The 15,317-nt window shown below is 41.2% G+C and overlaps 2 protein-coding genes across 5 annotated transcripts; both read right to left on the reverse strand.

The window, feature by feature from the left end:
* Positions 1-6,921: 6,921 nt before the first annotated feature.
* On the reverse strand, positions 6,922-7,823 carry LOC100821201 (metallothionein-like protein type 2). The gene is made up of 2 exons (XM_003568871.2): positions 7,662-7,823; positions 6,922-7,344 (listed from the first exon to the last, which is right to left on the reverse strand). Exons 1-2 carry the CDS (start codon positions 7,724-7,726, stop codon positions 7,170-7,172), a joined length of 240 nt encoding a protein of 79 aa, XP_003568919.1. The 5' UTR covers positions 7,727-7,823; the 3' UTR covers positions 6,922-7,169.
* A 1,673-nt stretch (positions 7,824-9,496) lies between these two features.
* Positions 9,497-15,317, reverse strand: LOC100846589. Of its 4 annotated transcripts, none has more exons than XM_010232160.2 (5): positions 15,154-15,317; positions 13,251-13,505; positions 12,834-12,907; positions 10,995-12,423; positions 9,497-10,546 (listed from the first exon to the last, which is right to left on the reverse strand). In XM_010232160.2, exons 2-5 carry the CDS (start codon positions 13,405-13,407, stop codon positions 9,888-9,890), a joined length of 2,319 nt encoding a protein of 772 aa, XP_010230462.1. In that variant the 5' UTR covers positions 13,408-13,505; positions 15,154-15,317; the 3' UTR covers positions 9,497-9,887. The 4 variants fall into 4 exon arrangements, with proteins under 4 accessions (XP_010230462.1, XP_014754818.1, XP_003565338.1 ...); XM_014899332.2 differs by having other exon boundaries at positions 10,845-12,423; positions 13,251-13,459; positions 15,154-15,315; XM_003565290.3 differs by having other exon boundaries at positions 10,845-12,423; positions 15,154-15,315.

Genomic DNA, 15,317 nt, shown 5'->3' on the forward strand with positions numbered 1-15,317 from the left:
GATCCCCTCACCAGGTCCTAATTAAAAATTTGTACTCCACTAGGAGTAGTACTACTAGTACTCCATGACACCCTGACTGACGCACAGAATTCCGACATCTTTTTCGTTTCTCTCCCGCGCGCGCGGCCAGAGAGCGCAGTACTGTGAATACCATGTGCTTCCATAATTTCTCTCGCCAACTTGCAATATTGCATGTGGTGCATCTAATTGATTTCCCCACCATCGCTTTGGTGCTGGATTTGAACCGCCCGGGTCAAAGAAAAAATTGCTAAACCCCGCCGGCCCTGTGCTTTCCTACTCATGTGTCATGTATGTCCACACTTTATTTTGTCCTCCCGCCCCCATGAAATCATCAAGAACGTTGCTCCAGCTTGGAGATCCAGCAGCTATAGCTCAGGGACAATCAATGGAGGCGGCGGAGATAGGTGCCGGGTGGAGGCTGAATAGATTAATTAATTGTTGGGAGTGTATATTTTTCAGTAGTATAAGAAATAGTTATTTCTCAGTCGAACAATCATAACCATCCAATGAAGATTTTTTATCCATCAAAACTACATCAATCTTACACGAACCTCAATGATTGAATTAAAAAGTTGTTATCATCGACTAAGAAATACTCCCTTCGTTTTGTCGCTGTATGGAGTACACTGACGACGTTTTCTTTCTTCAACCTCGATGGCCCCTCCGGCCACTCCAACAATTAACGGTTTTGCTATAACTACCACCTTCGTCTCATAATTCTTGTCGCTGTTTTAGTACAAAATTGAACTAAAACAGCGGACAAGAAAGAAAAAGAAAGACGTGGCCGGGTTGCATTGCATCATTTCTCTCGACATCTTGCATTTGCAATTTGCATGTGGTGCATGCGTGCATCTAATTGATTTTCCCATCGCTTTTGCGCTACATCGAACCAGCCGGGTCAAAGAAAATACTGAACCACAGCTAGTGCTTAATTTTCTACTCCAGTCTGTCCACACACTTTATTTTTCCCTTATTTTCTACTCCAGTCTGTCCACATCGAACCAGCCGGATCAATTTGCATGTGGGAACGGGGACTTTTAGTGAACTTGAAAAATGATCAACCAAGGAGCTCCAAAAAAGCCACTTTCACTTAGTAAAGCGTGCCTGCGGATCTGTCAAATGAGTTGACTGTGTTGGACCGTTTCAAATTTAGGTGGGCCCACATATGCCGGCGGCCTAGTTATATGTGGCCATCGGACAGGGCCATTACAAGCCTGGAGGCCTGGCGACGGGCTAGGCCCGGCACAAATCTAATCGGGTCAGGCCGGCCCGTGAGCATGCATGTGGCGCGCTTGGGCTTCATCCCTAAGCCTCGGGGCCGCGGCGGCACGGCCCGATTAAGTATTTTTTTCCTATATTTGGCCCATAATCTATCTAAATTTTGGTTCAAGCCAACTTATTTGGCCCATTATTTGTCCAGTTTTGGCCCATTCTAACTTTTTTCTATTTTTTTTCTTATCTGGGCCCTATGCACTGATGGGCTTTTCTAAGGCCCGCTAGGCTTCAGGGGCTGGGCCGGCCGGTTTGGGGCCTGGCGCCGCCCTTGGGGCGCAAAGGGGACCTTTTGTGGTCGGGCCAGTGGCCACCTATAGGCCTAGTGTCATGGACCATTTGAAGCATCTTGGACCAGGGCCCCAGCTTCCCGTAAATTTTCATTTTCGATCAGCTCTTCCTCTCTCTGTTAAAACCTACTCACTTTATTTGTTTAGATTTGTTTGAGATGAAGTTTATATTATTCTTGTGCGGTAGCCATTGCCTATTTTACGTCATCTCGTGCGGCAGACATGCTCTACATATTGTGCATCATCTTAAAAAGCACAAACTATTTTTTTAACGGCCGGGGAGATGTGTTACTTAATAAGAATTCGATTAAAATCATTCTCCACTCGACACACTAGAACACCAACGGGCAATACCGTGAGCTGCCTCATTAGCTTTACGATCGACCTTACGGCAAGAGATACCCAGATCAAACGTTAAAGAAGACTTGATCATAGCAATGACGCCACAAACAGAAGATCGGTCCATCTCATTGCTGTTGATGGCTTGGATGACGGGAGAGCAGTCACTTTCTACAAACAGCGGCTGGTTAGAGAGAGGACGTGATGCTTTCAAACCTTCCAGCACAGCCAGAGCTCCAGCCATCTCAGCGTGTTCTACATGTAATAGAAATTCTATTAATATGGGACGGAGTACTTTAGATAAAAGAGGCAAATTTTCAAGGACAGAAAAAGAAGCCATGCATGTATGTTCTTGGTCTATAGCACAGTATATATAAGGAGACTTAGCAGTTTACAATGTGCATACTTCAGTTCCAATTTCTCAGTGTTTTCCCATGCTGCAACTCCTAATCTAATTTCAAACAATGAATGAGATGTGCTTATTCAGTTTGGTGCTCTGCTTGTCATCCCCATCTTGTTCGATTTCTCCAACATATTGGACTCAGATCCTTCAGTGCTAGTCCATCCTCTTGTGGTGTGGTAAAATACATGCATGGTAGTGACGCATGGTGGCACCGTAACTGTAACGAGAGAAATAAATCTGAACATATGAAGAGAGTGGAAACAGTGGTTCATGCATTATATCAGATCCATCTCACAATGACTCTGGTCAACCTCCTCAATTGCCACCGGGAACTTTTTATGCAAAGTTAAAGGAGCAGCAAAAGCCAACTATCCAAATACATCGCCTCTAAATACTTTTTATGCAAGTAGTAACCAGAGTTCCAGATGAATATTCTGCCTCAGGTCACCTTGATGGAGAGGAGTAAGAACGGTGCAGGGCTTGAAGGGCACATGCGTGGTTATCGTACCCCCCCCCCCCCCCCCCCTCTATGAACTGAACTTGAACTTGCAAAAAAAAAAACGAGACAGAAAAGGGGAATTACGTTACACATACATATAAGCTCCACATATAGATCTGACACAAAGATAGATGCATAGCTGGATACTCGATCCAGATGATTACAGATAAACAGATGGATCGACGAGAACGATCGACCAAAAGTCTTATTCTTGTCTTACGAAACTGACTTAAACGATTATACTATAATACCACTAGCACTTGCATCATCCATGTGGCCTGATCTGCATGCATGGATGGAAACATCGGTCTCCTTCAGGCATTAATTGTACTTTTATGATTGTGGAACCTCTAATCACTTACGGCGTTTTATGAAAAAACTATCATGATTAGAGGTGATCTAAGGGGCTTTTCATAAAATGTGTTACTAAGTGAATAGAGGTTCCACCTTTCATCTGATTCATTTATTTGAGATTTAATGGTTAAGATTGCCGGTTTCAAGTTTTCACCGAGCGAAGGTTTTCACCTGATATGTCCTTTTGCCACATGGTTTATTTATTTATATGTGTATCTTTTTCTTTAAGAATGAATAGTTCTCATACTGTATCATGAAAACACTAGTTGTATTTCTTTTTTTTCTCAAATGATGTGGTGTACTTAAGTTATCTCATTAATTTGAAAGTTGCTAATTTTTCTGCCTTTAATATGTTGTTCCTCTGAGTTGACTAATTTTGTATATGTATACTAGGAAGAAGACAACGTATTCAACAAAGTACGTAGAACAACAAAACCCAGATGAAATGGATGTGGGAAATTAAATCAACAAGAAACTGATCATGAAGTAGAACATAGTAGAGATGATATATGTGGAAGATGGTGTATATGGGCATCTTGTTAGACAAACATCCTCGCCTAGCTAGAAGTGAATTGTTTGCATCCCACAAAATAGATACATTGGTGGAGGATGTCAAGTGGCTTCGAAATTGCCAGAATGATATTCTTTAGATGGTGGGCAAACAGAAGCCGCCAGAATGGAATCGAAGGAGTATACCTATATCAACGATGTTTACCAAGTTTACGTAAGGGCTCTGAATTCGATGTTCCACTAGATGTAAAATTCGTCCAGAAAATTGCATTGGTGAACAAATCCATTTTTTCATAAAAACATATTTTGCAATCAAAAAATTTACCTTCATCCACCGGAGTTAAACGTACAAAATGGAATGATTTATTAGAACCTAAAGTAAAGAATGTATTAATGTCTGTGTTGGAATAGATGTACTTTAGGAGGTAAAATCTTTGAGATGAGAAATGGTTGATTATTGATATAGTTTGATACATGTGTAAATGGGGTGCTACCTGGCCTATTTTTAGTGATACTATGTCAACTTCTCTCATATATTTCTATATATACTTCTTATACAATATCTATATAAATAACCGCGGAAAAAATATCATTTATTTTGTTTAACCTATATGAAGTTTGATGTCATCACTAATCATATAGTTGATCAAGCTATAGTTGGGGTTCTTATATCAAAGACTTACATTAATTAGTTCTTCTTCGGTGTCTATTTGCTCTTACTACCTTACTATGTGGCTACTGGCAGAAGTTATATTCTATTTTTTCATGTTCATAAATTTATCAGTAATTTATCGATTTCTATATTCATTTATTTTTCACGTACATTTTTATTGATATCGAAATAAAATAGTTGAATAACGTTTTTGCATCATATTATGTGAACCGCTACTTATTATTACAATACTGATCTTCTTATTGTCACTCGTTATTTTGTTCCTGTCAACATTGTAAATCTCAACACTGAATTACATGCTTTGGTCTCAACAACAAGCGTCGGTTTATATTTCTGCAGTTTCGTCATGGGATTCGCTCGAATATCAAATATTTTCTGTTCAGAAATCTTCCACTACAAAGTATATATGTGTTATATGCTTACCTCTATATATCCTGACATTCTGGATATGTGGCATCATTGTCACGCATACTCTCCGTACACTACTAAACTTCATCGGTTTTGCACTTTTTTTAGGGTTTATGCCATTGTGTGTCTTAGCCATCATATTTGTCTGTCTAAAGTTGCCGGAAACAAAAGATATTCCTATTTAGGTTATGGCAGAATTCTATGCACTTGAACATCTGGTCACACCAAATAAACTCATGTCGTGTGTGGTTAATTATTTTGAATGTTCCTAACATATCATGAACTGGCACATTACTTTTCTAGTTATTTTTAGTTGTTGTTCATAACGTCATTAACTAAAAAATGACTTCTCTAGAAGCCAAATTTCTAATATCAAGAATTAATAGAAATAGTTTGCAAAATTTATATACACACATGTAAAATGACTATCCAAAATAAACTACTCAGGTGAATTGGAAAGCTCCTTTGCCAATTCACCTCTCTTTCTGGCTACAAATGTTTGATCGACCCACCGAGCAAATATGTGTTGAACACAATAAACAATGAAATCAGCAAAGTCGATGGATGTCAACATTCAGATGCACCATGTCCACCAATCTCCATTTCATCATGCTCGACATTGAAGAACCGAGTGTACAAATGACAAAGCACTAGTCAGCCCGAGTGAAGTAGGACAATCTAATATATTGTTGGGTAGATAATGAAAGAACTAGCTATCTATTGAGATTCTAATGTTTTTTCTTACAGTACATGTTGATATATGTAACTCACAAACCGAGTTCAGAAACGCAATTTGAATGATATGTTGTTCTGTGTCATTGTATAGCTCATGCTCTAGCCATTTTGCAATGTTTTCCGATCCAGTATATATCATATGTTGTAGAGATATTTTTATTTCCAGAGAGATCACTAGCACGGAACGACCGTTAGTGGCGTGCAGAAAAGTGGGTTAGTGGAGATATATGTCTCCATGCTTACCGATCTAAAGAGGTAGATATTTGACAGAAGAAACAAGACTTTTCACAACATACGTACATTACTCATACATGTGTGAGTATTGCTGACATGTGTGGAAACATAGTATGTTGAGCCGGCACCGATAATAAACACTTTGGTCATGAACTTGTAATGTGTGAGCACTTTGATACATGAACTTGCAAATGGTTCAATCAATTTCATAAACCTGTTTTGCAAGAACACTTTGGTCCAAACTGCGCCAACTAGGTTGGTTCATCCAACGTGGCATGCTGACTTGGCACTGGGCGTACGATGTCAAAATCATCTTTTTTTTCTGATGGTAAACCATCTAGTTGATGATTGAAACCTTTGAGGTTCTAAACAGATGTATTAATTCTTCAGGTTTTTTATTTTAGAGCCTCTTTTCGTTTAATAATAATGAAGTACTGTCCTGCATTAGTAAACCATGATGATTGAAACAGTGAACTACTCGCTCCACGCAGGGAGGAACGGAGGGAGTAATACTTAGCAAACTTCGTCGGGTGGTTTGCTGTGTGGGACGGATATGCACTAACACCACGATAAATATCTTAGGAACGGCGGAGGGAGCATTTCTTTTTTCTGGCCAAAACAGCACCAGAGCGGGCCATTAAATGCAAAACTATAACCAGAGGTAAACAGTGGATGAGAGCTCGGCTAGCTCAGCTCCAGCTTTTAGTAAAAAAAACTGGGACTACAATCTGCGTGCCAGGTGGGTCAACATTACTCCCCGGTCATCCATGTAAAGACTTGTGAGATTGAGAATGCATCTAGAGGCCCATAGCAAGATATCGTTTTGAGTCAATTACGGTATGGAGCCCCTGGGCCAAGGGGTAGCACGTAAATGGACTCGAATGTACGTAGAGACTGCAGTTCATCCAAAACCAGTTGGACAGATGCAATGTTGTAAATGAGTATTGGTTTTTGACACTCGTCAGGTTAAGTAATTCTTGGATTATACAGCTGGACCGAGTTGCGGGACTGGACAATTTTTATTTTATTTTGCAAACGTTACCAGAAGTATTGTTTTTCCAATAAATTAATGGCTGAGATTCATTTTTCTTGTCTTCATCTGTACTCGTGAGTTGTGTCGAGATTACAGCGAGTCAGGGACACGTATATGAACTGAACCTAAAACTTGCCCAAAAAAAAAACGAGACAGAAATTGGAATTACATTACATATATATAAACTCCAGATAAAGATCTGACACAGATAGATAGCTGGATACTTTGATCCAGATGATTACAGATAAGACAGATGGATCCACGAGATCGACTGAAAGTCTTATTCTTGTCTTATGATAACTGACTGAAACGACACACTAGTTGGTACTACTAGTCTTGCATCCATGTGACCTGATCTGCATGCATGGATGGATCCATCGATTTGCTCAAGTTGAGTTTCACTTGCAGGTGCACGGGTTGCAGGTGCAGTTGTCCCCGCACTTGCAGCCTCCGTTCTCGGCTCCGGCGGCGGCGGCCTCGAAGCCTGACTTGGTCGCCGGCGGCGCAACGCCCATGACGAGTGTCTGGGAAGAAGTCGCCTCCTCGGCCATCATCTCTGGGTACATCTTGCACCTAGACATGAACCGATTAATCCACCGTCAGAATACATCACCCATCAATCAACCAACCAATTAATCACAAGACTGTTCATATGCATGTTTCTCTAGAAAAATCCATTCCCCAACATGAAGAAGAACAAGAAGAAGAAACAAGTAAGAAAGGGGAAACTAGAACAATCTCTGTTTTTCGCCCGGCCATCATCTCATCAAATCCAGAGATCCTGACCCAAAGGTGATCAACAACAAGATGGATCCACGAGGAATTCGAGGGAAAAAGATGCAAAATTTATACTCCTAGATAAAGATTAAAGATGGATCGAACTAAGTTACCCTCCGCAGCCGTTGCCGCACTTGCAGCCGGACCCGCACCCGCAGTTGCCGCCGCAGCACGACATGATTGAACGATGTAGAAGAAGAAGAACGCACAAAAGGGATCCGATGAAGAAGAGGCTTTGATCTGATCTGCTCTGCCCTCCCTCCCAGGGGTGGTATTTATAGAGCAAGGAGAGCGGGGATCCGCCGTCCACGCGGCAGGCCGAGCCCGTGGATCGCTGGCGACGTGGACCGGACGACGCCCGTCCATTTGTCCGGGGTGACCTGCGAGATTACCCTTCTGCCCTTCCCCCAGTTATTGAGCGAGACCTGCTCCCTGCTCACCGTCCAACGCACTAGTACAGCAAAGCAGTCATCAAAATTTTACTGGCAACACGTACACGTACACGTACGTGTAATTGTTCCGATCCATAAATATCTTTGCTGGTACTCCTACTCGAATGCTGCATATATAAGCAAGAACATTGTCGATCAGCATTTGACTCTCTCTCTTTTTTCTTAATTGGCTCTGCAAATTCCCAAGAGGCCAAGAATAGCAGCACCCATGATTGGTGCCACGTGCAAGCATCAGCTCATGTTGTCCTAGTTCTTTTAGCCAGTAGTACTTGAATATTACAGGCCGAATATTAGAAAGAACATCGATCGAGATCCCCATTTGATTTCCCGGTCTCATGAGTTGTAGCAATCTCACTCCACAGTGCCTGCCTGCCTGCCAGCCGTCCATTCTGCGTCTCGTTTTATTATTCTTCTTTGGATGAGGTTGACGCCAGAAGTGCTTCCTGCTAGTGTTCTTGTGGATAAGGATTCATGTCATGATCGTCCTAGATACTGCTATTATTATTTTACTATCTGTTAAAGAAACTTGTAGGTGAAAGAAATATGGAACGATAAAGTTGCTGCAGGGGTTTCCGCTACATTTTTCGGTCAAAAATGGAACGCATTTTATATCGAATTTAATTAGCTTAATTTTCACGTTTATCTTGTCAAAACCGGCAAAATCGTGATCAAACTGGAGAGGCCGAGAGGAGGCCCTTGAATCCCTTTACGATTTTTGCTGTATCCTGCGATCTTGCAAAAGAACTGTCAAGCTGTTGTAATTTTTTCATGTCACGGGCTGTTGAGAGGTTGGCCCAAGTCAGAGCAATGACAAAGCTATAGCTCACAATTATCAACCTGCTGCTCCTAATGTTCCTAAACAGTTGTAAGGGCCACAGCCAGCCTGAAGATAAGTGCCACTCAATCATCCCAGCCAAGCCAAAGCTCACAAAATATTGTTAAGACTTATCCTCCCATCCAGTTCCTGCTGTATCAAGCAAGCAGAAAAAAGTACCAAGAGGGAAGCCCAGCCTCAAGCTCCCAGCAAAGCTCCAAGCCTTCAATCAACATTGTTATGGGAAACCAGGACAAAAATGAAGCTCCCAGCCAAGCTTGCCTTCACAATGTGTTTTTAGCCTTGACAAATGCAAGTCTGCAAGGAGTGAAAGGACAGAAACAAGTTGGATTTTTATACTTCTTTACACATTTGCAGTGAAAGTTATGTGAACTTGCCTTTTCAAATGTCAGCCATTTGAGCCTGTCATAACAGTACATGGAATGCATCCCATACAAGTGAAATTGATACAATGGCATATCATACACTGGTTTCTCTTTTGAGGAGAAAACAGGACTGATTGCATTAACACTCTGGACTAGATAAATCACTATCCAAAAGATGAGATACAACTTTGGGTAATTATCAAGCCAAACCAAGTGGCTAGCAGCTCCCGGAGACGCCCCGAAGCTAGCTATCTTGTGCGCAGCAGAGTTACAAACACGCCAGACAGTACAACACATTGAGATCAGAGAATCACCAGTAATGTTGAGTAAGCTTAAAGTTCTGGAAGCTTCCAGAATTGCATGGCTGACAAGCAGCTGCTGCCCCAACATTTTTTAACCTGAGTATAAATTCAGAGATAGAGAGTGCTTTTCCAAAATTCATTCATCTTACAACTCAACATCCAAAACTTCTTTAGCAACTGCTCTAAACGAATGAATTTCCTATTTAAGACCTAATTAACAGCAACATCCAGAGATCACTGCTTCGTCTTCCCAGAAAGAACCAAACTAATGTATACTTGAGAATGAATCACCCCCTTAACATTTGTGCAGTGCAGAGAGCAGCTAAACTAACAAAAAGGGGCAAAAAATTAACATGACTAGTATCTAGCTTAGCTATGGATAGGCTCAAAACTTTGCAAGCTGGAGAGTGAGCTCCGTCAGAAGCTTGTCCAACACAGAGTCTGCCAGCTTGTTGCCTACATGATCAACATCTCTCTGAAGGTTTATCCAGCGGTCAGCCTTGGCCAGGTCATTAAACACGATGGCGCTGATCTCGGTGCCACCGGGCCTGTCCAGGTGGCAGCTCATTCTGGACTGCAGCTCCCTGAGTGCTTGGTCTCCGACAGGCTTCGGCCGTTCAAAAGAGGAGAAGCGGGAGGCCTTGGATTTGCTAGCAGAATACGACTTGTAGATGTCGAGCAACGCTTCGTTCGTCATGTCGAACAGAAGCAGCTCGTCGGCACACATGTCGGTGAAGTCGAGCGGCACGGCGGCAGCCTCGTAGTGCTGGCAATCCTCTTCTTGGAGAGCTACAGTGTTCTGTGAGCACCATCCATCGAACAGTGTCTCATTGGTGAAGCTAGACTTGTTGAATATGTCGTTCACATAGTTCAGCTCAGCTTCATTCTTTGGGTCTACTTGGAGACCATTCAGATCGTCAGAGTTGTGCTCTTGTAAGATTTCCTGAGTCAATGAAGTAGCTGATGGTTTCTCACAAGTGCTAGCAATGACAACATTACTGTCAACTGAATCACCGGTGTCATTTCCTGGCATGAGCGATGAATCTGCGAAACAAATAAACAAGGAAAATGACATTGGGAACATTAGCAAGGAGTTTAGAATAAAAGGTTATACAGATGCTGAAGTAAATTTTAATTGTTAATGACATCGATTATTCAATAATATAAGTTGACTAGAACACTGTTATTTCATAGGGTAAATCTTTGCAACTCTGCCTGTTTAAGCCAATGTGACCATGAGGTGCTAACCCAGGTCTCCAAATTAAGATTCTCAAGTAAACATGTTTTTTTTTCTAATTATAGAAGGCTACTGTGGGTTCTACATACTAAATTAAAATCTCACCATCCAACATTGCATGTTTCTCTGAATTAGTAGCAGAATCATATGAGAAGGCCACATCCAGAACAGAAGTTGGACTTTCAGTTTCTTGTTCGCAGCTTAAATTTAACTCAGCTTCAGTTTCTTGAATGGGATCAGGAACACAGCAAGTACCTTCTACTGATTTGGAAACATAAGAAGTTATTTCATCCTCTTCTGCAAGGTTGATCTCTTCTGAAGGCAGAGCAGTACATGACTGAAACTTGGTGTCATCAGAAGTTCTTGCATGTTCTTCTTCAGTGTTGATGTCTTCTGAAGGCAGAGCAGTACTAGAATCAGCTTCTGTTGATGAGTGAGTCTGATCATCATCAAAAGTTATTGAAGGTCCTTCTGAGATGTCATCTTCCTCTAATGGTGGAGGATCAGTATACAAATATTCTTTGGTTGATGAAGGAGCCTGATCATCATCACAAGTCATTGCAGGTTCTTCTGGGATGTGAACTTGCTCTAATGGTAATGGTGGAGGGTCAGTATACAAATCTTCTTTGGTTGATGAGGGAGCCTGATCATCATCACAAGTCATTGAAGGTTCTTCTGGGATGTCAGCTTGCTCTAATGGTGGAGGGTCAGTATACAAAACTTCTTTGGTTGATGAGGGAGCCTGATCATCGTCACAAGTTGCGGCATGTTCTTCTGAAGGCAAAGGGGCAATACATAAATCGGCTTCAGTTGATACCTCAACATGGAAACTTTTGTCATGCAAGTACTCTTCAAGTAACACAGGATTCTTAGAGCCATCAGAGAACTGATTACAAGAACTCTCATCCACAGCAAAATTCACATCTCCATCGCCAACAGTTTTGTCTGCAACATGTGATTCTGAGGCGTCTACTTTCATCACAAGATGTTCAGCAAGGGTAGTCAAACCTTTTGATCTGAACTGAGAAGAAGAAGTTCTATGGAATGCATTTGCACCAGGGCCATCCAAGGAATGATCCCTAGTAGACTTTGAGCTTGTCAACACCCTTTTGGCTTCACTGCTTGAAATGGAATCAAGTAAGAGGGAGTAACTCTCCAGTGATTCAGACAGGGAACGTGAACGCTGGAAACCTTGATTTACATGTCTCTTTGAAGCCCTACCAATGTAAGGTTTTAGACCATCCCTGTCATATGTGACGGAGGCTGACCGGGGAAGTTCTTCTCCAATTTTATTTCCAGACACCTTGTGCCCATAAGGGACCTTATGAAGAATCCCATCCATTGAAATGCTACGGTGGCTCTTCTGTTTCGCATGTTCATCGCCTCTATTCAAGAGCAGTGAAGAACTCTTATCAGTATCTGAACCTTCCAGGGTGTTAGACAGAGCCTGTTGCAGCAACATTTTAGCCCCATGTGAAGAACCATTACCATTGGTAGCTGCCTCACCATCAAGAACATATTCATTTCTTTCCAAGTAATGCATCGAAAGGGTGCGCAGTAGCTTTGGTGCAACTGGAAGCATCTTTTCTTTCTCACCTTCCTTTCCGTACAATTTTTTTGCAATCAGTGACTTCAAACTTGATTTACCAGAATTCTTTTTTGAACCCTTTTGTTTACCTTTAACCTGAAATAGGAGAAATTAATGGAATACTATAAGTCCACATCTCGAAATAAAAAATAGTATTCTGTTTAACTAGTTTTGAAGAACCAAAGTACTTATGGAAACTGCTCATATGTAATGCCGTAGCAGCAAGCATACCATCATATATATTTATATATACTGCTTTGCTTGTAAATAGTTTATGGACTAGTCTAAAAAGTTTCAGAAATATCACTCCCCATTTTTACAAAACAAAAGACTGGTAATGCATAGAATTTAAGATCTTGTCTATTAACTGCAAATAGAGGATGAAAATGGACTATTGAATACAAGTAGAAAAAAAGAGAAAATGGATAGGGGGAAGGATACAAGTACTATTCAGGAATCAAGAGAATGTCATAAGTTATCAATCAAGGAGGGTAATTGGTATTTACTTCAGCATTTTTGCTGTCATCCATGACACCGCTGTCTTCGTCTTTCAGTGTAACATAGGATCGACGTTTACTTCCTGCAATTAATATCCCAGTCAATAAAAAATACAAATATATTTAGAAACATAATTTGTCATACTGGCTGATACTTCAAAGCAAGCTGTTCTAGACTTCTAGTAGGGTTCTACATAACGATGAATTAATTCTTTAATACACTAAGAGTCAGACAGTAAGTTCACCACTCATGAGTCGTATCATTAGTTGTATAACTTTCAAAGAAAAAATCAGAAAAACATTTCAATACATGAATGGCACATATTAGCTGTTCAAATATACTCCAGTTCATTCACAATTTTTCGCTGAATCAAAGCAAAGTACTCGAGCCTGCTCGGAAAGAATTAAAGAACAAAGACAACTTACCACCAGGGCTTTTATCCTGACCATGTTTCTTTTCAGAGAGCATCTTCACAGATCGTAGGCGCCGGCTCAAGCCAAAGAACTGAAAAATGCTCCATCGGCGGCCCGGGATTTCCTTTCCATAAAACGCAGAGTCCTGATGGTGCAGCAGCTGGGCCATTTGTTCTTGGCCCAGCAACTAACAAGAGGGATGATTCCTTATGAGCAGCACCCTTGCAGATTAAGGAACAATGCCTCAGCTTTGCTTAGCTCTGTGAGCTGTCATGAACAAACTAGACAGTGATTAACAACCTAGCAAAGAAGATACAGAATGACTTTCCAACTCCAAATAGATAATTGCCACAAGACCAAACTGGAAAAGCGTATGAGCCAAAAAAAACTTGAAAAATATAAGATGGTCACCGACAGTGTATACACAAAAATCAGCAGGCCAAATGAAGATACTAATCATGAGGAAACACGTATAAAATAATATATTACAACATAGTGACCAAGCTTATAAAAAGTAACCCGAGGTTTGTGACTTTTCAGATTAAAAAAGGTGTATGAACAATGGTGACATAGACTGGTAGACACCTCCTTTCTGAAAACATGCACACACACAGGCACCAACCGCAACTGAATCATTTCTTATTCTTAAGACAACCAAACTGCAATTAAACGATATCTATATATATCCTTGTTAGTTAGCGACTAATTGTTTCAACTACTAATCAATAATTAGATGACCGAGAAATAGAACTACAAGCAAAAGCTACTTTAATGAATACAAATAAGTGTAGACACATCCAAAGCCCATGAAATCAAGAAGGTATATGAAGCTTCTAAGAATAGGAGAACTATCGTAGAAAATCTGGCCAAATGTCAAGCAAGTGGCTCTTCCGCACTGTTTTTAACAGTTTATCAGAAAAACAAAAAGTAGATTGACCCAAGGACAAGCAAGAAAAACCATATGGAAAACACTCAATTTCTGATGAATCAGAAAACAAATAATGTCTACTAGACAATGGAGACTCTGAAATTAAAATTTAAAACAAGGGGCAAAACTTAAGCCGGGTTAAAAAAGAAATCTCCAGACTCCAGCTTACAAGTCTCTAAAGCACAAATTCAGGAAGGCAGTGTGACGATAGTTTTCGCAACTCTTCAGATGAACTGGTGGATTCAAACCAAAAGCGCAACTTCATTACTCGATCAAACAAAGTCAGTAACACAAGCAATCACTTCCAATAAATCAAATCATGAACTGCTTCGGAACCAATCCGTTCGGTTCCCATTTCCCAACAACCATGCATCCATCGAATTACTCAAGACATGGAAGATAACACCACAATTGTCTCAAGGTTTTTTTTCACTCTGTAACTCCAGATCCATAAAACGCAAAAAAGAAAGAAACGAAAAAATAAATCGCTCGTACAACCTCGCCGTCATAACAGAAAAACAACCATTATTACGAAAAGAAAAAGACGAAGAGTAGTTATTATTCGTCTGCCAAACCATTCATCATCATAAACCGCGAGAAATTAAGCAGTCGTAAATCCGAGTCACCAACATGGACCACGGTCGTCGATCGCCAAAACACGTTCTCAAATCGTATTCGTACTGATTGATCCGGACAACGGACAAGAAAGAAGGAAACGAACGAACGAACGAAAAGCAACCGGAGTACAAGTTTCGGCAAACAGAGATGGCGTTCTGCTGCAGAGCTGCTGCGCGCACAGCACAGGACAGCGCAGGCGCCTTTCGACGAACAGTTGAAACGCACGCAAAACCCAACAAAGCAACGGCGCCAGCAATCGAGAACTAGCGCCGCAAAACAGGTAGTAAAAGCGAACGAAAAGAAGAAGCGATTGACATGCATGCTCTCCGTGGAAAGAAAGAAACGGAGGAAGGAGAGGCAGGAACGAACCTTTGGAGGATCAACGCGCGCCGTGGCTGCGGCAGGGAAGAGGAGGGGTTGGTGGTGCGTGGGAAGAAGGAGGCGGAGGAGAGTTGGTGGATGGAATGGAAAGAAGAAGAGAAGAAGAGAGGGATCCGGGATGAGAGGAAAGAAGAAGAAGAAGAAGAAAGAAA

The sequence above is a fragment of the Brachypodium distachyon genome, chromosome 2 (assembly GCF_000005505.3).
Source record: "Brachypodium distachyon strain Bd21 chromosome 2, Brachypodium_distachyon_v3.0, whole genome shotgun sequence".
Taxonomy (NCBI): domain Eukaryota; kingdom Viridiplantae; phylum Streptophyta; class Magnoliopsida; order Poales; family Poaceae; genus Brachypodium; species Brachypodium distachyon.